Source organism: Tinamus guttatus, unplaced genomic scaffold (genome assembly GCF_059628265.1).
Source record: "Tinamus guttatus ecotype Peru unplaced genomic scaffold, ASM5962826v1 Tinamus_guttatus_pri_ptg000459l, whole genome shotgun sequence".
In the NCBI taxonomy this organism is placed as follows: Eukaryota; Metazoa; Chordata; class Aves; order Tinamiformes; family Tinamidae; genus Tinamus; species Tinamus guttatus.
The window spans coordinates 7,651,006-7,676,366 of NW_028288993.1; the positions used below are offsets into that span (position 1 = coordinate 7,651,006).

General features: G+C 46.4%; 1 protein-coding gene across 2 annotated transcripts in view; it reads right to left on the reverse strand.

Moving 5' to 3' along the window:
• The window catches only part of ULK1 (unc-51 like autophagy activating kinase 1), a 72,350-nt gene extending 48,561 nt beyond the window's left edge, over positions 1-23,789 (reverse strand). Inside the window, exons 1-7 of one of the 2 annotated variants that reach the window (XM_088532482.1) lie at positions 23,632-23,789; positions 23,293-23,499; positions 22,336-22,428; positions 22,202-22,243; positions 9,238-9,270; positions 8,487-8,523; positions 1,747-1,920 (exon numbers count right to left, since the gene is read on the reverse strand). In XM_088532482.1, the coding sequence (XP_088388608.1) occupies positions 1,747-1,920; positions 8,487-8,523; positions 9,238-9,270; positions 22,202-22,243; positions 22,336-22,428; positions 23,293-23,382 (469 nt within the window). In that variant the 5' untranslated portion in view covers positions 23,383-23,499; positions 23,632-23,789. Of the gene's footprint in view, positions 1-1,746; positions 1,921-8,486; positions 8,524-9,237; positions 9,271-22,201; positions 22,244-22,335; positions 22,429-23,292; positions 23,537-23,631 lie in introns of those variants that run through there. The other variant, XM_088532484.1, reaches the window with a different exon arrangement.
• Positions 23,790-25,361: the final 1,572 nt, after the last annotated feature.

The window sequence follows — 25,361 nt, forward strand, 5'->3', positions numbered from 1 at the left end:
TATTCCTCATGAATCCTTGCAGCAAATGATTCTGTCTTTTCCACAGGACATTATTAACCATATCCCTGAACAGTGACATCCTTGTGTTAGTTACTAAGGCAAGCTACAGACATTACAAAGAGGGAAACAAAGATACAAAAAGTATTCAGAGGAACAAATTCCTTCCTATCTTAGAAACCAGTCACTTTTCCTGCAGCTATTTGTCTGTATTCCAAAGTATCAGCAAACTGATTACAGTTCTTGACTTCAGTAAGGGTGTACCAATTCATACTAGCTACAGCAGAACTCACAATCTACAAATGTGTCAAAGTGCTAGCAAACTGCAAAGATTTTCACATCACTAATTTGCTGCTACCTCCACTTATAATCTGGGGGAATAAAAGCTTCTCTCCACTGAAAGAACTGCAGAGCAACAGACATACAACAGAAGCCACTGCTTGTCACCAGTCACATTTCTGGAACCTGCTGACTTAACCCTGACTTGCTCTGTTCTTTTAGAAGAGTTTTAATAATGATAATAATCGATATGAAGAGAGAAAGTCAAGCTACTACTTCACCTGGTAGATAGAAAAGCCAGAGGCTATGAAAACCAGGATGAATTACATCTGCAGGTTACTCAGCATCTTATCATATGATGTTTAGAGATTCTCTCAAGGTTACCAGATATTTCAAGCAAGGAGATTATTTGACACAGTTGTTTACACTGTCATCTGTCACTGACAGACTGGTCTGGCTGCCTATAGCCTCTCCTGGACCACAAACTGCTCAGGGAAGTGGGAGGGAGTGGGTCGAGGGCAGGACAGGCTGAAGAAGAGCTGTGCTCCTGAGGCAGCTGCTGTGCCAGGCCCCAGAGCTCCAGCCACTTCCACCTTCGAGACCTCTGCGTTTCAGCAGCCGCTTCAACCACAGCCAGTGGCAGCCGTGTTTCAAAGAAGCTTTTCCACTGACTCTCATTTCTCAAACAAATGAGGGCATTTACACTTTCTCCACAGGGCAGGCAAGGACTAGTTTTATCTAACTGGCATTAACTTCAGCTTGTGAACTGTAACATAACAGGACAAATGCCTGTGTGTCGAGAATGATGTTAACTAGCACTCATTTCTTAGGGACCACAGGGGATATCTGTGCTCAGTGACTGCATTTTTGGAGCATTTTTCCTAATTGTCAATCCATCCATGCTGCTTGACACCCTCTGTGCCCAATATGCACGAAAAGAAGCTCTTCAGGCTGCAGCTAAGAAGCCTTTCTGTAATTTAAACAGTGGACATGACTGTGCCGACTCCCACTATAACCTCTGAGGCCAGCAGACAGTCTCAAGCCTTAAGACACAATTCTTGAGAATTTGACAAAAAAGTCACTACAAGAACTCATTTGTTGACACGGCTGGAGATTACAAGCCAGTTTGGGCAGGGTGGTATTTGTTTTTACGAAGTGAGGCACCATCCAAGGCAGGAAAGTCCATCCAATTCACTTCACATCAGTTTCTGCCCTGCCAGGGCAGAACACTCTTGCTCCTACTGCTTTGAGACAGACTGGAGCTGGCTGAGCTTGGGTCTTTCTAGTAGAGGAATTAACAGAAGAAGCTGGAAAACCTTACGGCCTATTAAAAAGCACAGAATTTCTTTTTTTTTTTTTTTCCCCTCCTCCCATCTAGACAGTTCCCAAAAGAGAAGTTGAGGCTTGCTGCTTATCAGTTACCAAGCCCTCCTGAGAGCTCTTGGGATGGCACTTTTATCGGGGTCTTACCAATCTTTATCCGAATGTTGTTGGGATTTGATTTCTTGCCTCCAGCATAGGAAAGAAGGATATTCTGTGGTTTCAGATCCCGATGGATGATGCCTTTGCTGTGCAGCATTTTCATGGCACCTGCTATCTGCTGCAGAAAGAGCCTGATGGTGTCCTCACTAAGTGTCCGCATGGCTAGGGAGGGAAGGAAAAAAAAAAAAAAAAAAAAAAAAAAAACAGATGAAAAATTGTAATGCCAGTTCTCCTAAGAGCCCAGAGGGCAGCTTGTCCACAGCAATTAGCCATAATTTGGCATTTTTACTTCCATGTGTAACTTTTTTTTTTCACCACACTATTTCTGAACAATTACTGCAGAGACTAGTACTCTGGGGAAGGGAAGCTTTCCCTTCCCTTCTCCCCGGCGCTTTACACACACTGTGGTCAACTCAGGCCAGAACTTGAGTTCCCAGCTGGGTCCAAAAGCAACACTTGAGGTTTAGGGCTTCAGAGGCATTTTGGACAGAGTAAGAGCCATGACCACAAGGCACCTGTAACTTAGGGATTTGACTAAATCAAAGCCTGGGCCTAACCTTGGTGCATCATCACCCTCTAGGACAAACCATACCTCAAATTCCCCAAGTTTGGATGAACCAGAGCTCAGTGATACCTAACATAGTATCTGACCAAGTGGGTCCCTGCAAACTCCAGCTCAACACTCTCGGTCCTGCATCCACAGATATGAAGGAGCAGCTATAGTAGCTCAGAACTCTTTTTAAGTAAATACTTTTTTAATAATATTAATAATCCAACCCTCTTAAGTATATAAGCACTGCACTTTCCCTGCGAGACAGGCTTCCTAAGAACTGTGGTGTGAAAACTAAGACATACTGAAGGGATTAAAAATGTCCAGCAGGCTCTTGCAGCCAGACTGACACGATGTCAGCTTTGGTTATTTTAAGAACTGTGCGCAGGAAACTCTTGCCAAAGCCAGGAGCAGTCTGAGGAACCAGCCCCAGCATCAACAGTGCTCCTGCCCTGCCCCTTTGTCAGTCAAGCTTTAAAAAGCCCAATTCCATTTGAATAAAACCACCTCTTTTGTAAAAGCCCCCTGCAAAATACTTGGGACTTCATTAGAGTTGTTCCAGCTGCTCTCTAGCAAGTCCTTAACCGAAGCTGGCAGGAGCTTCAAACTGCTAACCTACCTAGTCAGCTAGAAGGGAGGAATCCTTATGAAAACACAGATGAGGCTGCAGGCGGCTTTAACACAACACAGGAAATTAAAAATCTAACTTTTAAAATATGTGCATGGGAAACAGCAAGGGACAAAGGTCAGCTAAACAGCATTTAGAACGGAAAATAAACTCCCACCGCTCCCAAACTCTCCTGTTCTAGAAGAGGCACAAGCAGAGCTAAAATGTCACCATGGGTACCAGCTGGTCCCTGCTCCATACACGTGACACAAGTGCACATGGCTACAGAGTTGCTCTCCTCTCTGGGCCTTTTTCTCCATGAACTGGAACTCAACTGCAATTCAGAAATCCCATGCAAGAAGGGGAGAGTCTACAAAGGAATTTTAAAGATGAAGAGGCAGCTCAGATGCACATGTTCCAAACCCACTGCTATCGTGCACCGAAAAGTGCTGCCTCATCTGCAACAAGGCTTTTCCCAGGAGGGCATTAAGTGACAGATCTCCAGCTGACACTATCACAGTACTCACTTGTGCAGCAGTTCGTGTGTGCTAAAGGGCTGGCATCGTGGCTGAGCGGGGCTTAGTCTTCTGCGTCTAACAAACAGCCTCTCTAAAATACTTCTGCAATTCCCTTCCCTGCTGTCCTCGCACACTTCACATTCCTGCCCACTATTTGGACAAATAGAGCCCCAAGTGAATGGAGACAGAGAAATTACCTGGGAACGGTTAAAACAGGGACTACTGCCTTTAAACAAAACTGCAAGGGCTCCCCTGTGTTCTGCTCAGTTCGGTTCAGGTCCAGGAAGGGACAGTCCAACTGCACCTTTATCTCCCCAACAAGAAGCAAGACTTGAAACTTGGCAGTACTTACCATATCCAAGACAGATAATGAACTCCTGGCTAAACACCCCTTGCCTCTAGCAGGGGAGCTGTTTTCTTTAGAGCTTTGTTCTGACCTGCAGGCCCAAAGCATGCCACATTTTTTAAGGCGTTACCCTCTCTTTTACACAGTTTGATGTTTATAAGAATCTTACACAGTGCCAGCCACCTTCTCTGTGCAAACATGCTAAGCCTCCTTAATGAGGGCTCTAAGCCTTCACACTGGAAAAAAATGATACCAAGGTCCGAAAATCCATTCATCCAGAGAAAACAGGGTCTCTAAGCTTGCACTTTCTGCAGAATTTAAGCTTTTCCACTTAACAGAAGTTCTATGCGAAGCTCTTAGGCTTGCAAAGACATCCCCTAACGTGAGGGGCCTCTAAGGCTGCCCTGCGGGGCTCAGGGGAGCTGCCAAGCTGCAGCGTGGAGCAGCGAGCGGCACCGCGGAGCTGCCGCTTCCCACGGGGAATGCGCTGGGAAGGCAGGTTCGCAGGGAGATCCCCTTCTACCGCCCGCCAGGAACAGACTCGCCACAACACAGCCTGGGGCCTTCTCTCTCATAGCCAGCCCACCAGTGTAGGGAAGGGCAGCAGCAAGCTCCAGCTGAAGGACAGAGAAATAAAGAATAAACACAAGAGACACTTCAGAGGCCTTGAGAATCTCAGTCTCCACCTCCAGTCTTTCTGATGGCTTTCTAGTTTGCTTCAGTCTTACCAGGTCTCATTTCATATCAGGGCTTCTTCCCACAAAGTCAGAAGGAGCAACACTAGCCATACCCCACTAGCACGATTTCTGAAAGTCTGGAACAGTCACATACTGGTCAGCCAAAGTTTTACAGGCCAACCACCCATCAGCAGCAGCAGGGAGAACATACAGGAAGGTTTAGGTGTTGCCAGAACAAATGCAGAGAACATGACTGCTTTCCTATCCCATCCTAAACATGGAGCTTGCACTTCGGTGGCTACCGAGAGGGGCCAGCTCTCATCTCCACAGAAAACTTTCTGCAGGACATTAATTCTGCATTGAAGTCTGGGCATCCCCCTGGACGTCTGCAGTCAGCAACACATCTCGCAGGGATTGCTGCTTCCCAAGCCTGACTCTGCCATTACTGGGAAGTAATAATATCCCTGTGTTTATTTTCATGGGCTGCACTCGAGGCCAGGGCACTCAGCTTTCTGTCCCGGGAACGGCCGCTACACGGGTCAGGAGAGCAGAACAAATATTTACAGCAGGTCAGTGCAAGGGCTGTGTGCCTGGTAGATCTTGAGGCACAGAAAAAGGTGGAAATCACCTAAAAAGCCACTTGGAAAGCACTGCTCAGCAATGTAACGACTGCTCACAAGTATCACCTTAACGTGGGTCCGATCTCAATTGGACTGAAGTCAAAGAAACCAGGCTGGCCTGTTTGGGGCCCATCATGGTTCATATCCTCCCTGGGCTCCATCCACCCCAAACACCAGGAGTATGACCCTTAAAACAGTCTCTTGTACTAACCAGAAGACTTATTCTGGATAGATCCACTCTTCTCATAGCTACTCTTAATCACCTTGCTGTAAGGAGAAAAGCTCTAAAGAAATGTCTTTGTACCTTTGATTTGCAAGAGAGCCACCAAGATCATTGAGGATTCAATAATCTAAGAGAAAAGTTACATCTTATGCATGTCACAGTCTAATAAAGAAACACTAATCGTAGATGCGAAGTTCTCTTCACAGAGACGAGTTTGCCAGGAAGCAGCTTTTTAGAAAGATCAGAAATATGCATTTATGAACTGTTCATTACTGCTCATGTCAGGGAATTTAAAGAGAGAATGTTAGATATCAACCTGATCTGACCTCCTGACCATCAGGAGCCCAGAATTAGATCCGGTTATTCCTGTAGTGAGAATAGTAACTCCTGCAGTACTCTCCACAGCTCTGTCATACGCTGCAGAGATCTGTCATGCTCATGTTCAGTGTGTTTTAAGTGAAGCCAACATCTACAGCGATCCACAAGAAAAAGCAACACAACATTTAAAAGAAACACAGGGTGGTTCCTTTCAAGAGGACACAAACACTCATAGAAGGCTGTATCAAAGAGATGAGGCTGATACAGAAATCCAACAGAAATGCATAGTGCATGGAAACGTGCACATATGCACGTCTTCCAGTTACAAAGACAAGAATTAGGGAGTCTTTTGATTCAACACAGAATTACCATGTTGCCTAACGCCTGTAATTAGAGGGCAGAACGGACTGGGAAGCTTTCAGGCATCTCGTTCAATGAGAGCCAGGGGATCTGCATGTGCAGCTTGCGTAAGTGCTGCAGCAACGACCAGCAAAATCGTCCAAGGAGCCAGTGGGAAAGTACACCTGGCAATTAAAAACCATCAGACAATTACTCAAACAGCTGAAGCAGCTCAGTAACTGCTCAGCAGAAATGAGAGTCCTGCATACCAGCAATGCACCATGGAAGAAATCTGAACTTTCCAATATAAGATTCCAAGTATTTTTCATGATCACGAGATCAATTTAACTTCTATACAATTAAGTCAGATGAAGTAGGATGAAGCATTAGCCCCGCCAACCTTCAAACTACCCATGCTGGGGTAAAACAGTCTTTCATTTGACAAATATAATTCATTGCCAGTATTTTATCTGGCAAAAATAATTCACTGTCACTTTCTCAAACTAGCCACCGATTTCCCAAGTAGTTTCACTTGATGAACAAGGAAGTGAGCTTTATTAATAACCCAGTTAATTGGGCAGCATGGCGCACTTTAATGAAAACACCGTGCTGTCCACATGGAAACAGTGCTCTGAACAGGCAGATTTTCCCCTAAAGTCAGGGCAGGGGCTGGCCATTCAGCCAGAGGCTCTGCTCTCCCATTTACACCCACAGCTCGAGCAGCAGGCGGGCACAGCTCAGGCTTTACTGTCACTGTCCTCTCTTCACATGCACGAGAGCTAGAAAAGTCCTCTCTGTGTTTTAACTGGGCTATATTTAATGACAGGGCACAAAATGTCACCAATTCCCTCACGGGGGAAGAACACTATTACCTGTTCGGCGTGCCCCCATCCTCACAAAACAAACCTGCCTCACATGCAAACATCTCTGACACAGACCTGGAGCTTTTAAGTTTAGCTGTAGAGCCTGGAAGAGTTAACAGAAAGGGAGCCCCAGCTCCCAGCTGACCCCCAGCCTCCACTCATCACTCACTGCCCATCCTCTGTGTGAAACTTGCCTGGCCCTGGCCAAGCTTGACTGTTTTTAAGAGCATTTCATTGTTTTCATAGGCTATTTTTCCCCCTCTTCTTTGAACACATTTTGAAAATTAAATATACATATACAAAAATATTTTCACTTGATATTCATAGCACTGTCCTACTACTAGAAAAGAAGCTCTTTAAAGTACAATGGATGCAAAACATTATCACTTAACTAAAACAAAGCACACAAAACCTGAATTTACAAACACAAGTAACTGGCACATCTGACTCATCTGTATTTTAAGTATATAAAACCTATGAAAGGCAAAATAATCCTTTTATTTTTTCAAGTACAAAATCCTTTCTAAAAACAAACAAAAAATATCCACAAATATAATTCGTTGCCCTGTACAAACTGAATACACAACAGGAGCATCAAGCCCAAAATAATAATTCTGGGGATATTAACACTTGCTGTAGGGCAAATGTAAATTTAGCTTTCAACCCTTCAATTTTCACAGTTTCTAGGCATCATGCACCTTTAATAAAGAGCCTGATGTATTACCTAGCTTTTATTTTTTTTTTTACAGTATGGACAAACCTGGTTTAATCATGACCCACAGCTACACAAGAAGTGAGATTAGTAACTAAATATGAAGAGATAACTTACATCTCCTAGCTAATATGCAAAGCAACAAGAAAGGCTTTTTTTTTTTTTTTTTAAATGGGAAAAAATACAGTCAGGCGAGCAGTGAGATTAAAGCCCAAGTTGCAGGTGGATAACCTGCAACACACATTTCATTCCATTTCATGGCAAAAGGGCTCTTCACTTCCACTAAAAGCTTCCTCAAGGCATCCTGGTTACAGATATCTGTCTGCCTCCTGCTCTGTGCTGCCCAAAAAATCCCAGAGTTGGTAGTTCTTGTCCCCCTCAAACCACCACTGGCTTCCAGCCTACAAGTTGGAGACAGCTCTGTCCAGTGGAGTAACAAATGTGTTCCGTTATGGGCATGGGAACATTCTTAGAGGACAATTTAAAGCAAATCAAATATTCTTGGAACCTCATGTGATCAAACCGTACAGATACAAGGCCTGAACAAGTATTTTTATTTCTTTATGTCTTCTTTTTTTTTTTCCTCCTTTAAATCAAGAAACAGACAAACCATACCACTGGCAAAGTAAAACTGTTTCAACACTTTTTTGGCCACCATAACCAAAATAGATAGGTAACTGCTGACAGCAGTCCATACCCTTCAGTCATTACTGACCTATATAGCAAAGACAAGTCATCCACCTCATGTTACCGCCTTGAATTCTCAGTTTTCAAATGATTACCAAGGGTGAAGCTCTAAGAGGAGCAATGATAACTGTTTTCAGCTCTTGAAAAATAAAGAAGATATCCCATCTGCTTACTCTGATCTTTCACAAACCCCAGCAACTTTAACAAGCTAGAACAGCTACTGATTTCTTCCAAATACAGAGGATGTTCTCCATACTGCTGTACTTACTGTGAAGATAGTCTGCCAGGTCACCACCATTACAGTACTGGAAAGAGAACACAAAGGTCAGTTAGCACGAGGGAAGCGAAGATTTAAAAGAAAAAAACTCCTCTAGGATTGTAGGCTACTCATAATATTTAAATATAAACAAACACGGATATATCAAAATGCTTATTCAGAGGATGATAGAAAAAAAATCATTCTGGTAGGCTTGTCTTGTCACATTTCCCCTATATTTTAAGCTCTGTTATGATATATCAGCATACGTTGGCTTTTGTACGTGTGCCCGCACACGTGTGCAAGAGACTCAGAAAACAAAGGACCACTTGAAAGACCAGAGGAAAACTGGTTGAGGAAAACCTTGGAGCAGTTATACATGAATATTGAAATTCCCCACATTATGCTCCATGTCATTAAGGAAAGTCAACAAGAATTCAGAGCGAAGACCGCAGTGCAAATAAGAAGTTTATGAGCTTTGCAGCCAGTGTGGAGACAGTTCTTCCATGTATCTAGAAGGGGATACTACCCCATAACATCCCTTTTACCCTTGAGATAAGAATTTTGGCTGATTAAACCTGTGCCAGCAGGACCTTGTGACTGCAGTATTATGAGAAGTCCTGCTGGCTGCCAGCTTCACCTGCACTGCTACAGTTCTCACAAGTACACAGGCTGGCAAAAGCACCATAGGTCAGACTCATCGGGAAGCACTACCTGTGTAACGAGCTGGTCTGCTAAATACAAGTTTAACAAAAGTACTCACCTCCATAACCAAGTAGACAGAGTTTGCCAGTTCCTGGAGGAAAAAAGAAAAGAAAACAATAAGAGAACAATTTCACACTAATTTAAACATGTTATTCCTCTCACAGCATTCATTCGACAAAGCAAATTGCTCCTCTTGTGGGTTGGGTCTTCATGTTCCTTTCCAGCTCCTGGGATTAGCCGTGGAGATGCTGTCAAACTATCCCATTCTTGATCATTTCTGTATTTAACATGGTCCTTCATAGCAGGCAGGCCCACACAAGCAGCACCCGTCTGAATGATGGGACCTTTCCACATGCAAGTGATGGGATCTGCTCTTTGGCGGAAAGGCGCGTTAAGGGACTCACCTGTGGTTTGAGGGCTGGCTAAGACTTTCTGAATCATCATGACAATCAACAGAGAGAAAAAAAAAGCTGGGCAGAGTCACGACATGAAACCCTAAATGCTAAAAATCACTCCCCAGCACAAGGCCCTATTCCAGACAACTACAGGCAGCAGCAACTTGGCTCTGTGGAGAAGCTCCGAAAGCGATGGCAGAGCAAATCCCCTACAGTTCTGCAGCTCCAGGGCAGCCTGCCTTTGCATACAGACAATTTAGGCACCTGCCTATCCAATTCCCCCTCTCAGCTTCATTAAAATTTCACAAAGTCTCAGTATCCATGCTACCAGTGTTTTAGCTTTGCATCAGCTTCCATTGCCTGCTCTGAGCTCCTTTCACCTGGCTCTGCCCACAGGACTTGCCACCTGCCAAGCCTGCGCCTGACTGCCTTGGTCAGCACCTCCAGTCCTCGTCACCTTCTATCCCTTCTCTTGCACTTCTTGTCTAACTTTACAACTCGATACCTGGGTTTTCAGACGCACGTGGGCAGACTGGGTGCTGGAAGGGTGGTGAGAGGTCAGGAAGCTGAACTACGTGCAGGCCAAAAGGCTGCTGGAGCTGCAGCAGAACAGGCCACGCGCCCCAAACGGTGCACACAAATACCTGGCAGCCCAGCAGCTTTACCACAAGTGGTTTCCTTCCTTCAAGACCGCCACCAGATGCAGGGGTGGCAACTCCTGACTTGCAACTGTCCTCACTACCAAGCCAAGCTGAACTTTTTAAAAGGCCTCCTTGTTTGCCTAATAAGCAGTTTTCTGCAATACTTCAAGAGCACCTTTGTCAAATGACAAGAACTGCATTAGACAGGCCCTGTTTTCCAGGCCCCACACTTACAACAGCTAAGCCAGTCACTTTTACACGTGCTTCAGATAAAGCCGAGAAACAGTTTGTGCTTAAAAGCACGAAGCTAGGGAGTCAGCACAGGAGACCCCAGGCATCATCGCAAGCTTCAGACATGACAAAACACTGCGGGAAAATTCTCAGCAGCATTCGAAGCCCTCGGATCCCTGCTGGCCTTGGCAGAACAGCAGAAGGGAAGATTTATGAGCTACCCAGGCCTTTCACTTCTCCGTGAACTCCAGCCACAGACCTGCCCAAGACACGAGCGGCAGAGCCGCCTTGCGAGCAGCTGCAAGGGGAAGGACAGTGCTGCTGCAGAGCTCAGCACAGGGGAGGTTTCCACAGTGTTTTCTGCAGCCCACATCCAGTTCATCACTATCACAAAATTTCTCACAGACAGTTCTTCTCCAAACACGCTGTGGTAACCTGGCTCAGTACCTCCACCCATTGATACATACAGTGCGAGCAGGGCTTGGGAAGGCATAATAGATTATTACCTTTGTCCAAAATGAAGGGGAAGTTAAGCTTATACAAGCTAAATTCAAAACACATTTGTAATAACTTCTTAGTTATTAGCCAAGAGCTACTGTCCACTGTACAGTTTGGCTGTACAGTGTTTATTTAAAGCCACTGCAAACAAACATTATAAAGACAGGCATTGATTTTGGCTGTCAGTGTGTACACATAAGCTTCAAATGCTTTGGTGACCAGGGTTAAATAAGGGCACCAGATGAGGGAGGTGCTCTGCTCAGTTTCCCTAGCGGGGGGGAAAAAAAAAAAAAAAAAAAAAAAAAGAACCTTTATATTTAAGGTTTATCTCACCAGCACATGTGGGGTGAGGACAAGAGTGAAACGCTCGCAAGGCATCTGGTAGGTACCAAGGAGCTGCCCTGTCTGTCCACTGGCAATAGCCCTTACTGCCTGTTCGAGTCTTATTAGGCAGCATTCCTCCACTGATTGTGTTTAATACAAACCTCATGCAAAAGCTGTGTTCAGCATCTGTCATTTCTGATGAGAACTGAAACCGTGTTCCTTCAGTTTGGAAAAAGGCCCATAGTCAAAATTGGAAGCACGAGTTTCATCCTGGCTGCATCTACTTCAACAAATACCATAACGCAGTAGGAGAGATCAGTGCAGCAAAACAAGTGGTGCCAGAGACTCAACATCAACACTAACTACATTTCAGGGGGGTTATTTCAGAGGAGCTCTACTCAACTGCCACGGGCCACTAGCAGTTGGAAGCACCAGGGGCCCTCCTCAGTCCTAATATCCCACCATAGATTCCCCAAATGAGTATTTTCTGCAGCATTGCTCTGTTCCTGAGCCGAAGCATCACCTTGCTGCACACACACCCAGCGCAGCAGCAGCACACTGACCCATTGCGTTCCCAGAGCAAAGCTGCTGGTAGCAGGGTCAGGAACTTTCACATTCACAGCCTCAGCATTTCAAGAATTGCTCACCGGAAAGAGGTTTGTCAGAATTTTGCCACCTAAACCAAGCACTTATTTTAAGAAGGCCCCAGAAACAAGCTCTTTTGTTTGGAAAAAGCCTTCAGCCAGCAGCTTGATTATAACAGACACAACTGTTGAAGGAAACTTCTGGTTTCATCAAATGGGCTGAAGGACTCCTTTAAAGCTGACTCGGCAGCAGAAGCCATTTCTTTTCCATTTTTATTCTTCCACAATATTTACAATTTGCTCATTAACAAAACAAGGGAAAAAAAGCTTCAAGCAAAACTTTGCAGCCTACCAGCCTCTTTGAAGAGAAAGAAAATGCCCAGCCCACTCATTTCCCCAGCAGCAACCAGCGCGATGCTGCAATTTGCTACATTTCTGCTGAGCCTCACGCCCAAGCAGCACTGCAGGGAGTTTACTTTGGACCTCTTACACATGCCAGCCCATACAGCGAGGGCTAATTCTGTCACCAAAGGAGCTCGACTATGGGAATGGCACCAAAGAACCCTAAATCCTTCCCCCATCACAGTGTGCAGCAGTGCCCCGACTGTGCTCCGCAGCAGCACCAAAGGCCTCTGCCAAAGACATTAAGCTGACAATTAATCAGTCTGGATCACTGCCGGACTTGTAGCTCTTACAGCAGAGGCCCCAGCGATGAAGTTACACTTTAATTGAGTGTAAAAATAGGCAACAGCCTCTACTGTCTACAACTAATGCACATCTGCTAGCAGGGAACAAAGAAACGGAGAAGCTTAATTTAGCAGTACAGAAATCATCCTAGGAGAACGCGCTGCTGAAGTGCCTCACTAAGGCACTGTAGGAGGGTGTTAGGGATGTTAAGGCCCAGTCTGCCTTAATATTTTCTCTCCGCCCAGACTGGAAGGTGGCATGATCGTCTTCTTGGAAAGTGTGTGCTTAGGTGTGTCCAAAGGGAAATGTCTGGGTGTACCCAGACTTAGTCATCCTCCTACCACAGCCTAAAACATCTGGGAGAGGAAACTTCCTCAGAAATCCTCCTCTGCTCCAGCCTGGGCTGCAACCAGATTTAGAAGGTTGTTAAAGAGGAGGGAGGAGGGAAGAAAAACAATCAAACAAAAAAACACCCAAACAGAAAACAAAAAACACACTCAAGCAAAGTATAATTTTAATTACACAACACCTTCAGAACTGTCAGCAGTGCTGCTTTTTAACTAATCTGAGTATTAATAGTACAACAGGGTCAAAAACTTACAAAAGAAAGGCTTTGGCCCTGCCAAACTGCTCTCTTTTCCAGGAAGACTGAAATGCAGCACAAACGCTTGGAGGCTCCGCTCTGATGTCCACGAGCGCAGCATGGCTGACAAGGCTCCGGCTGCTTGCAAGGGAGGACTCCTGGAGTCGAGGCATTTTTGTCAGAATCCTTTTTGTCACTTCCCTACGTTGCCTTCTTTGCTAGTCTCCCTTGGCACCCAAGCTCCTGCTTTGCACCTTGCAGGAAGCACCAGCCACATGCACCTTAACCCACAGCAGCTGCCGAGGCAAGATAACTGCTGAGCGCAGATCTCGGTGAACAGGGCTGCAGCTCATCCATTGTACCGGCAACACAGAACACGAAACAAAGCTCCGGGCCTACCCTGAAATCAGAAGATAAGCTCGGCAGCAGCTGCAAGCTCCGGCTTTCTGCTGTGGGCAGTTTTTCGGATGCCCCCGCAGGGCTGCGGCAGCGGGGAGGCACTCGCACCTTCCCCTCTGCAGGGGCATCGCCCTGCAGCTCCTTCTTGGAAGGAGCCACAAACACAGGCTGTAGCTGCAAGATTTTGCTCAAGAGAATTCAACTCCTAGGCCAAGGCCATCTGAAAAGGTCTTTAGTTAACGTGCTGGTTTTCAAGCTGACTAGGCTTGGAAAACAGAACCTATGATTCCCAAGAGAAGAAAGTTTCCAAAGAGTTAAATCTCTTAAGTGTTATTTTACTGCTGTTCAGACCTTGGCTTGAGCAGGTTAACTACTGAAAAGGGAAAAGAAAGCCTTCATGCTAAGCAAAGATTACCTCTTGATGCAACTTTTTTTGAACAGAAGGAAGATACAAGACAAACTAATACTAATCTGAATTGCAGGAGCATCTACCACTGCTTTACCCTAAGCAGAATAGCTCTAAAGCAAACAGGTAAGTGATATCCACAGGACTTTGGTTGCCAAACCCAGAGACAGTTTTAAGGCTAAGCTTGTCCAAAAGCGAGTTTTAGGACAGACTTTTGAGACTTGCATCTTGCAACCTATGCAGTACTGCCCCACAGCAAGCTATAAGGAACCAGCTATAAGGAACCAGCAGTGACTTTCCTCTTGTGCAAGGGCTATACCAGAACAGACAAACATGGGGTTGTGGTATCGGTCACACACAAACACAGTCCAAAAGATGGCATGGAAACAACAAACTCAGTCATGCAACAACCTAGTTTATGTCTTGGCCTGCTTTGGCAGATCCAGGACCACCAATACACCAAGTGATTAAAAAGCACTTTCACCTACTCAGGAGACCTTTGGCTTTCAAAAAGAATGAGGTGTCCCAAGTTTTTAAATGCAGGTCCTAGGATGTAAGACGCAAGAGCCAGAGAAGCTCAGACTTTCCCTTTGGCTCTTGACCTCGTTGTGCTTTCTCTAAACCTGTCAGCTTGCTCCAGGATTGCGAGCACCCGTTGAGATACATGGCAAGCAGGAGTGAGGTCCTGCAGCAAAGAGTTTTCTGGACAGACCTGCAGTAGCTGGATTTTTGTAGGATCAGGAGAGCAACAACAGAAAGGGCCAGTGCCATGAGGCGATGAGCTGCTTCAGAACGGGTCATACTCTTGTGCAGATTAAAGACAACAGGAAAGTTTTCCTCTGGTTCTGTGTGTGCTTCAGGAAGGGAGGGAATGTACTTCCCATACAAATAAAACCTCACAGTAACTGCCCTAAATTTTGATTGCGTGACATGAACAAAAAACAAAATGCAGAGTCACGTCCTCCAAGTTATGGTATTAAGCTGTCTGGTAAACAACCACAGGCAAGTGATAGGACTGCTGGTAGAACAGCTCAAACTTCAGGTTTGCCAGAAAAACTTCACCAGTACCTCCCACTGGAGCTTTCAGCAGCTCTCTTCAAATCAGGAGCTCCCTTCTCTACCTCCAGGCCCCTGCGGACTGCTGGATGTTCATTCGACAGCTCCACAGAGGGGATGTTCAGCTGCAGCTTCACAAAGGTTACTGCAGGCTTTCAAATCCTGACCCCCCAAAGCACTTGCGAGTGCTGTAGTCATCACTTGTTCAACAGGAGCTCCAACAGGAAAACATGACTGTCAAAGCCAGGTTGGGCCTCAGTGAGCAAAGTGCTGCAGCGAGTCAAAGCTGAAAGCAGCATCTGAGCCTAACCACAGAAACGCGAATATAGGACTAATGTCATAATAAGAGCATAGAGACAAAGCAGCAGGCTCCACTAGTTGCAGAACTCAAGGTGAGGCCAACCGAAAGAAACCCATGCATCATGTCAAATTCAAGGCTCTCACTGCTGGGACACAAGTAATCACAGCCTGTCTTAGGGGTAGCACAGTGCCAACTGCAGCAGTTGATGTCCCCAGCTGGCCACCTCTTTGGAGGCTTTGCTGCCTGGGCACATACAGCGCCTGCTGCCTCCACGTGCAGCTGATGCAGCAGCCCAGCAAGGGCCAGGACTGAAAAAAAAGCAGCAAAGTTGGGACTTTCCCTTGCTCTGATAATAGGAGGAACAGCAGTTACTCCTTTGTTAACAAACAAAACAAGATTAGAAGCTTTGTCAAACAAAAAGAAGTTTCTTTTTGCAAATGACAGAAGACATGGAATATGCCAACGCCCAGAGTGGGGATGTACACATTTCCAAAACTAACGATAAACCAAAAAACTGATTTGCTGTTCCATATTTATTCCTCATCTCCTTGCAGTATTACAGCCATACTATAAAATGAGCATTTAAGGTTTGACTTCCCATTACCTTAAGCTCAGTCACATGCACTGGAACAAAATTCCTGTTCACTGTGAAGCTGCATTTACAAGACTAAGAGGCTACGCAAAGAGGAGGGAGCAGGAGGCAGCGCTGCAGGTCGAGGCACAGAACAGGGCAGGCTACAAGAGCCAGGGCCTCCCTCGGACACTCACTGAATTTCACACTGAACATTTCAGTTGCAATCACACACTTAATGAGATACACTCAAATGTAAAGAAAGGGAGCTAATCTAGGAGCTTGATTTTAGAACTGAAGAATGCAGTTCTACTAACAAAGTTGGGAAAGGCTTGTTTTGTCTAACAGCAAATCCTAAACACACTTAATCCAATATCCTGCAAGAGATTCTTAAGCAACTGCAGAAATTAAGGGCCCAACCCCAAGTTGCAGGATTAACTGGCTCTTGCAAGTCTCCTTTCATATATCCCTTTATTTTGTATTTCCTTTACCATATTTAATAATAAGAAACTGTTGCAGCACAAAGCTCTTACAAGGTGTTTACAGAAACAAAGCATAGGTTATTTCAAACAACAAAAAAATTCATTTAAGAAAATCCAAGAGCCAGAAACCAGACTAACATGGCTTTAAGACTACGATATTTCAAAAATGAAGAAAATGCAATATGTTTTAACATATTTCACGTCAGCTGCAAGTGCCAACTAGGTTTAAAAAAATCCATTAATCAAACCCCAACAGAAAAGCCCCAAAAATGCTCCTTGTGTGTATAGTGATACTAATGAACACACAGACTGTGTGTTTTAAAGCCATTCACTGCCCACAGCCCTTTGCCCTCCCTGCCTTATCCCACCTCATGCCCAGGGTGACTCCTGCTGCTTCCACCACCACCTGGGCAGACCCCAGGTAGACCTGCATGGGCTGGGAGGCCGCTCTCTCTCTCAGAGATGCAAGATGCTTTGCTAAACAGGACTTGTAATATCTTAAAATTGTGCATCTTTCATTCCCCACAAGTGATACACACCGTCTGGTTGATCTCTGCTACGCCAGCTCAGCTGACCTAATTCCTCCCGTCATTCGCATGCTAAGAGGCAGCCAGGTGCTCTCGCAGCCCAGACAGAACATTTTTGCCCTAAGCAACCAGTGATGCCAAGTTTGATTTATTTCTATCAATCAGCCCCCCTCTTTGAAATAACCTTAGATTTGAAGACAGGCAGCTTTGAGATCATCGCTTTGCATTTCAAGTAAGCATTAAGATGAACCTTTGAAACACACACTTTGTTTCCCTGCAATTTTGTAATTTAGGGTCCACTCCAATCTAATCTAATCACAAAGTTAAAGGTATTAACTGGGCTTTGGTTTGGACTTACAAGTCTCTGGCAGAAATTAAAGCAGTGGTTCTCCATCTAAATTCCCACACAGCGGTGTTTTTTTCATGTCAACATGATTAGGGGGCACCTACTCCCCACCAGATCACCCTATCCCTGCTTTCCCCACTCCAGCAAAATGTTTTCACTCATCACAAGGATTTAAACAGTGGAAATTTTCATAATGGAAACACTGATGGAGCCTAAGGAAGAGCAGCACTAATCGCGCCTCAGCAGTTCCAGGGCTTTGCTGTCAGACTGTGAACACGGCCTCCCAGTTTCCGATTACTCTTGGGAAACATTCCTTAATCTCTCATTATAGCCTGAGTAACGCTACCTTCCACGGGAGCTTTGGAGGCCATTAGCCTTCCACATCGCTGGCACCTCCGTGACACCGGTGTCATGTGAGAGGAGCACAGGTACGTGCTTCTACACACACCATGAGTAAAGCAGTGAGCAGAGTTTCAGAAATGCAGCAAGACCACTCCTCCAAAAAAAGCCCTGTGACTCCTTCGAGGTCTATATTTAGTGGTCAAAATTTGCTAGATGTTTCCATGACCTGCTCCATGGGGTATCAGCTGGTGACACTGACATAAACAGGAGTTCAAGGCCATAAAATTCTCTACTTGCCATAAATATAACCATTCGATTGACTAGCTTCTTGTATCTCATTCTACAAAACTACTGACAGAGGGCAGGTTAGATTTCCTTACGTTTTACCCCTTGCATCTCCAAACGGAGCCTTCATTACCAAGGTGATTCCCTTCAAGGGATGCAGGAATGCTGCCGGCGCCGCGCAGCAGACACCGTTCCTGCCCACAGCGCGAGCGGGAGCATCGCTCGGCAATTCAGAGGAACTGCACTTCACACCCACTCACGAGGCAACTTGCCAGCCTCACTCAGGGAGGGAATTAAAAGTGGATTTAACCAGGCAGCCAGCCTGACCTCAGGAGTGCCATCTCCCAGGACATGGAGCGCCTTAGTCATTCCAAGAGTCACACTGGAGCCCTGTCTCAGGGCACCAAATCAGCAATGCCTGAGGAGCAGAAGATCTCACATTAGGTGGCACGAGAGGGTGGTGAGGCAAGGAGGTGACACTGCAGCGTTGATTCATCCACCAGCACGCGCTGCCAAAGCAGTGCAGCAAAAAGTGAGCAGCACTGCAGGGCACACCAAGGGACACTGCCACGCAGAGCTCCAGAGGTCTCTGGAGGGACAGCAGCAGGCACGTGCACAAGATGAAGCGTTTGGCTGCTAGTTCATGGTGTCAGAGGAGGATGGTGGTGCAGAGCACAACCAAATGCCAAAGCCAAGCAGCTGTGACCCTACAGAGCACAAGGACTCTGCAGCAGCAATAGAATAAGGCTGTTCTGACTTGGCTCCGCTCCTTCCCAAGACTGGCCCTGGAAGACTGACCGTTCAGCCCAAGAATGTTTGTTCTACCACCCCATGCCTCAATCCATGGGCACAAGAGGAAAACAAATAGTTCGGACTGCAAGGACTCCATGTTCTACATCTCCCCTTCAGGAGTTTCAGGTGATGTAGCCTCTCCAGTAGAAATATATTACCAGACACCACTAAGTTTTATCATCAAAATGAATCAAGAGCTGAATCGATCTCCACAGTTTGGGGATCTGCGTTTTAAGAAACCTCATTTTCAACCTAAATATTCATGCAAGTGAAACGATAACTCCTTATTGTCATTAATTTCCACCTTAAGCAATAAGAGCTCATTATGGTTGGCTTGAAAAGAGTAAAAAAAAAATCCCACGCTCCAGATGTCAGAGGTGTTCCAGACTGCTGCCGTTCAGACTAACTCCAAATACTCTGCAAGGCAGCAAAGGAGTGAGGGATTGTTTGGCTGCAAGTAACGCGCCTGCAAATGGACAAATCTAGTTTTTATTTTATGACAAACATCTCTTGGGCCTAGGAAAGATCTGCAGCACAACCCCATACGGACACTGGAGAGTAGTTTCTAAATATAAAAAGCCATAAAACACGATTTATCTGTTTCTTGAGCAGAGGTTCTCTCATTAGGACTAGTCACAGCACCTCTCATTAATACATGAGTACAAAATAATGGGAATATGCATATTTCATTTGGTGAGCCATTCTCACATAACGATGCTGCTCCTAGGACTCCAGCAAGGGGATCTACAAAAGTCCAAAACCCCGCACCTTTATGCATTAAAACATTCACCAGTGTCATTTTTTCTTAGGAAGCTTCTAACTTGGTCATTATTTATGAGCCAGTATCACAAAGATGCTTAACAAAAAAAGAGGGACACGGCAGCTTTCCCAGATTTGAGGATAAAATAAGAGTGCCAGGGAATGAGCTGCTGCATGAAATATCAGTGTTGCAAGTGCCTGTCTGGGGCAAACTGGCATTACACCAGAAAATTTAAAGTCGTGTTAGGCCAGGCTTGCATTTTCCTGGTTAAAAGTTAATGCTAATGAAAGCATCGCTAGGTGTAATCACTTGCTTACAGCCTTTGTGGTTTTAGCAACCATTTCCTTGTGTGGAAGGAACATGTGAGTAAAAGTTAAAGTCACTGCTGACAGGAGGTGCAGAGGAAGGGAAGAGTCGAGATACAACAATGTAATAGAAAAAGCTGCAGGGCAACATTAAGATTCACAGGAACTATTTTTTTTTTCTTTTTGCTCTATGAAGTTGTAATAGAAGAATAAACCTTTTGACTTTTAGAAAGCCTTTAAATAATGGCTCAATAACTTAAAATAACTGCAACTATAACATTTTCAAGGGTAAATATATACATATATAGGTATCTATGGATGAAAATTAATCTTGTATCAGAGGAACAAGATTGGCAAGAAAAAAGTCTTTTATACAAAGTAAAGAGTGGGCAGGAGACGGCCTTCCACAGAATCTGCATTTACCCTTGCCAAGAGTTTACTCTCAGATAAATCATGAACCGATACAGAGCAAGGCCAAACTCAGATGCATCACACACAGTCTGATGTGCAGGACCACAGATCACCTTCTACCAGATTCCAAGCCTTGGAAGCACCACATAGTACCCCCAACACAGCCTAAATTGTTGGGCATTTTGCCCAACAAGTCACATTACCCAAGGACATACAGGGAGCCTCTGAAAGCTGCTAACACAAAACAGATCTGGGCACGTCCTGAAAGCAGGACCATTTCTGAGTTCCTATTTTTTTTTCCCTCACAACTTACACAGTTTCTTGCAAACAGCTCAACAGGCTACACTGCTAAATACAGAATTTAGCTAAAGCTCTTTTGCCAACACATAAGAAAAATGCATTGTCTCTGTTATAGCTGCTATGAACTCACTACTTTAAGTGGAGTTATCTGAGCTGCCTCCTACCAGGCAGTTGCTGAGGCAGGCAGAGGAAGAGGACACACACAAAGGCTCTGAAAGGTCTGCAGGAAGTAAATCCTGCTGTGTACTACTACATGCAAATGCAAACTATAGCAAAGGAGCAGAAGCAGCCACTCACTCCCTCAACTGAGAAATTATGGAGCAAGTAAACTTATGAACACAGGGGAAGAGAATGAAAATAAACAAACAAACAAACAAAAAGAGATATCTAGTGCCTCAAGTGCCCTTTCCCAGTGGAAACTTCTCTATCTCTGTGCTACTCTGGGGCATCATAGCAAAGGAGGTCACTCCCTTCAGACTTCACATGATCAGCTCCAAATGCTAGTTCAAGAGGACAGGTGGTCGCTTGTCCAAAGGGTATTTCCAAGAACTGCTCCTGCTCCTAATGCCTTGGCCTCTTCCCCGCTCCGCCACTGTCCAGCTTCCTTTAACAAAACAACACCAGGCTAAAGGCTTTCCAGGAACCTCCGCTAAACCCCCCGCAGGACGTCCTGAGCCCTGTGCTAGCAGGGCCGGGCGCAGCGGGTGACACTGTCCCGCGGAGCGAGGCTGGCGCGCGCAGACTACAGCACCCAGAAGGCACCGCAGCAGCCACCGAGGCGCGTGTCTCGGGTGACGCAGAGGCCACCGGAGCCAATCCACGGGAGCAGGAGGAATGTCAACAAACACGCCGGCCTGGGGGCCACGTGATATGAGGGACCGACGAGGGGCCAGCGGCTCCAGATAAGCCACCCAACAGCCACCCGGGTGGTCCGACTTGTGCAGTGGGGCCAGCAGCCACCACAGCCGTCGCTCATAAATATAAAACCTTAGTGTGAAACAGGCTCTTATCACACACACCAGCCCCTCAGTCTGGAAACAGAGGAATTCCATTTTATACATTTATATCACACAGCATTCTTTTTTTAAATAACATAACTAACAATGGGTAGAATGTGCCTCATGGTCCAACAGAGCTTTATAACTAAAAGTCCGAGGAAAAAAATATCATTGAGTAACCTGAGTTTCAGAGCAGATCAGCTCCAGTCCCTTAGAGGGGATTTTTAGAGCTGACTTTGTAGGAAAAAGCAACTGTGGGAAACCACAATGATCCAAAAACATCGCCTGCAATTTTTAAACACTTACTGATTGCCACAAGGACAACAGAAAAATGCAAATGATAATTCTGAGAAACTGAGCACAAATCATATGCTACAGAGTCATGCTCACACCATTTCTACATGAAATGAGGCAGTCTAAGAAAAAGAAATATTCAAAAAAAGCAGGCATACCAAGAACTACTGTAATTTTATTTAATTTTAGCATTTTAAGAACTTGAAGCCTTCCAAAACACAGACATATTCACCACGCATTGCACTTTACCACACAGTATCCTGCAGCTCCCAAGCTAGGGAGGAGCAGGAGCTCCCACCTCAACTGCATGAGTGCTCTGTGGCCCAGAACACAATTAATACATGATTTGCTCAGACATGTTTGTTTATCTTTTCCCTAGCTTATAAGGGCCTTTTTCCAAGAAGAGGTATGCCTGATTACAAACATCTGATAAAAACAAACTCCGCAAACTCCACTCAACTTCTCCCAAATCTAGAATGCTTTGCCATAATTAAATGTGTTTACCTGGAAGTCATACAAGGCAACGATGTTTTCATGTTTCAATTCCTACAAAAAAATAAGACAAAGGCAGTAAGCTATGAATAACAAAGAAGATATACAACAAAGACACTGAAGAAAATAATTCATTCTACCTTTACCTTCAGTATTTTTATTTCCTTGCCCAGCAGAGTTTGAGACTTCGCAAGGTTTTTCTTGTTAATGCACTTCACAGCTACCTCCAGCTCAGGTTTCTGGAAGTTAAAAAGTGCATGTGTAATTCAAAGATATATGTAAATTCCACCATTAATTTACATTAGGATAAGCAGCCTCTTAACAGATTAAAAATACAACTGAAAGAAGTGTCTTGCAGCATTAGCAAAGGCCTCCACTTTATGCCCTAATGCATATCCCTAACTTGTTCAGACTTGCCCTTTCCTGAATTATGCCTGTCAGCCCAAGGAGAAAAGCCCGAGGTTCAGGTTTTTGTTATTACTTTATACCACGATTATCCTCTTATTTAAGCGCTAGAAATAAACGCACTGTGGGAACCAGGGCTTATCCTGAGCGCTAATGATGGAAAATCCACAGATGGATTGGTTTCCTTTTATTTAAGGGTGAGCGATTTCCCCTCCTCTTGGAAAAAAATAAAGGGGACCAAGATGGAGCAAACTCCACAATGACAGAGAGACACTTTGGAGTCGATCCTGGGAGTCGGGCAGTATTTTGGGTTAGGTTTTCTGGTTTTTGTTTTGTTTTCCCCCTCTTCTTTGTTTGGGCTCCTCTAGCCCTTTTATTTTGCTTCTGATTTAAGACAAGGGTACGTTTTTTGGCACAGATGGCGTTTCCATGCGGCGCGACCGCACGTCCCCTTGCAGGACCATGGTGGGAGCTGCCAGCAAGACACAAGGTCGAACCCTGTCCCAAGGCCCGACGGGGCCTGTGTCCCGAAGACACCAGAGATCAATGATAACAGTAATAGTAATAATATCACCCCCAGCACACATTTCCCAGCTTCCCGGGGGCCTTCCCAGCGCTAAGGCTGGACGGGGACAGCATCAGGGTGAGGGGACAGTGGCACCCAAGGGCGGCCCAGGACACAGAGGGGGGGGTCTCACCTCTCGGTGGCGGCCTTTGAAGACCACGGCGAAGGCCCCGTGCCCGATGAGGTCCTTCCTGCTGAACTCAAACTTCCCCACCGCCTCCATGGCGCGACGCCGGCCGGCTCCCGGCGCGAGGCGAGGCGGGCGGGCGAGCTACGTGGTGGCGAGCACTTGGGAGCGCAGCGGCGAGGAGCGCGAGGGCGACGGCGATGAAGAAGCTCCCTTCAAAAAAAAAATTAAAAAATAAAAATAAAATAAAATAAAACAAGAAGGGGATATCTAGGGCTCCGGCCCGGTGCGGGGCTGCGGCCGCAGGGGCAGCGCCTCCCGCCGGCACCTGCCCCGCGCCCCCACCTCTCCTCCGGCCAGGGGCTGCCTTTTCCTGGAGGCCGCCCGGACGCTGCTCATTGTTAGAGGCCGGGGCGAAGCGGGCTCCTCAGAAGCGGCCCTTCCCCATCGGCTCCTCGGCACCGACCGACCGGCCCGCCGGCGAGCGCAGCCCGTCGTCCCGTCGCTGTCGCTACTGCGGGCGCCTCTGCCCGCGCCGAGGGCGGCGCGACGAGACCGGGCCCTCCCCCGGCCGCCCCGCCCCGCGCCGCGCCACCTTAACTGACGCGCCGCCTTAAGGGCAAGTCCACCTTAAGGCCGCGTCCACCTTAACGCTCCGGGCCGCCTTGAGGGCCGCCGCGCCGGCCCCGCTCGCCCCCGCGGCCGCCCCGAGGGTCCCCGCGGGTCCCCGCGGCCGCTCGGAGCTCCGCGGCGCGGCCCCGAGCACAGCGGCGGCCCCGGCGCACGCGCGGCTGCGAGCGGGGGAGGCGGCGGCGGCGGCGGCGGCGCCACCTGAGGCGCCCGTGAGGGGGAGAGCCAAGGGGCCGCCCCCTGCCCGCCCCGGGGCTTCGCTCGCGTTTCTGCTGCCTTCCTGCCCGTTGGTGCCGGCTGCCCCGCGGCCTCTGGTGGAACTGGTTCCACACGCTTAAAACGTAATAAATAAAACAAAAATAGGGCTGGATCCTTGGGAGTTTACCACACAACAGCCGCCGCGCGGGCGATCGCAGCGCCCAGGCCCCTCTGCTCCAGAACTGCCGGTTTTGAAGGGGCCCCGAACCAGAACAAGGCTCAGGACAGTTGCGATGCCAGCGCTGCGGCCCACAAAACTAAGAGATTGAGATCTGCTTCACACACAACCCACCGCAGCTATTTTCTTGCTCTGCCCCTAAAGTTCATGCTTTTAGGCTTTTGCCTGAGACCGCAAGGGGTTAATTCAAAAGTTAGCCCCGAAGCTGTGCAATAATAGCAGGCCTCATAAAACTTGTAATAGAGTCAGGCTCTTTGGTGAAGGCAGAGGGGAATTTGTTTTGCCAGTTGTTCAGAAGCTGCTGTCTACAGCGCGGAGCACAACAGTTGCAAAAGTTTTGAGGCAGGAAGTGAAGAAATTGTTCAGAAACATGTTAGATAGCTGCTAGGTAGGACAAATCGTGTGTCCATCCCCCCTTCCTTGGAAAATAGCCAGGGCACCATGGTTAGCCTGCCTGCTCTTGCACAAAATGTGGTAAAATCTCTAGTGACCACAGGTGTTTCTGCTTTTATTTTCCTCTTGGTGGAGGCGCACACAGTCCCGCTGCAGAGCAAGCGAGGAAGCGGATACAAACGCTGCTCAATTAGAGGCCAAAATACCCCAGTGATAAATGTGCTTTGTTCTGTACAGCATGTGCTCCCGCGTTCCTCCGCATGCGAGGGCTGCGAAAAAAAAAATAATGCTTGGCTTAAGTAGGTCTTAAATAGTGTTTTTTGTTTTGTTTTGTTTTAATTAAACGTAGGGCCTAAAGAAGCCTTCTACATGCAGAACCAGGAGGCAAAGAGAGCTTCCCTCCGCTGACACTTTGTTTTATTTAATTCTTAAAACAAAATGATGCAATTGTAAAGTGAATTTTCTTACCAGTAAGTCTGAAGACTCACTGTATGTAGGGAATAATCGGACCTTCAAAGTAGCACAGCAATTTTGGAGGCACTTGATGCCTCTACAAAGATCAAGACCAAGCTGTGCTGGATGCCGTCTGCACACGTGAAGCACGACGCAGTGTTTG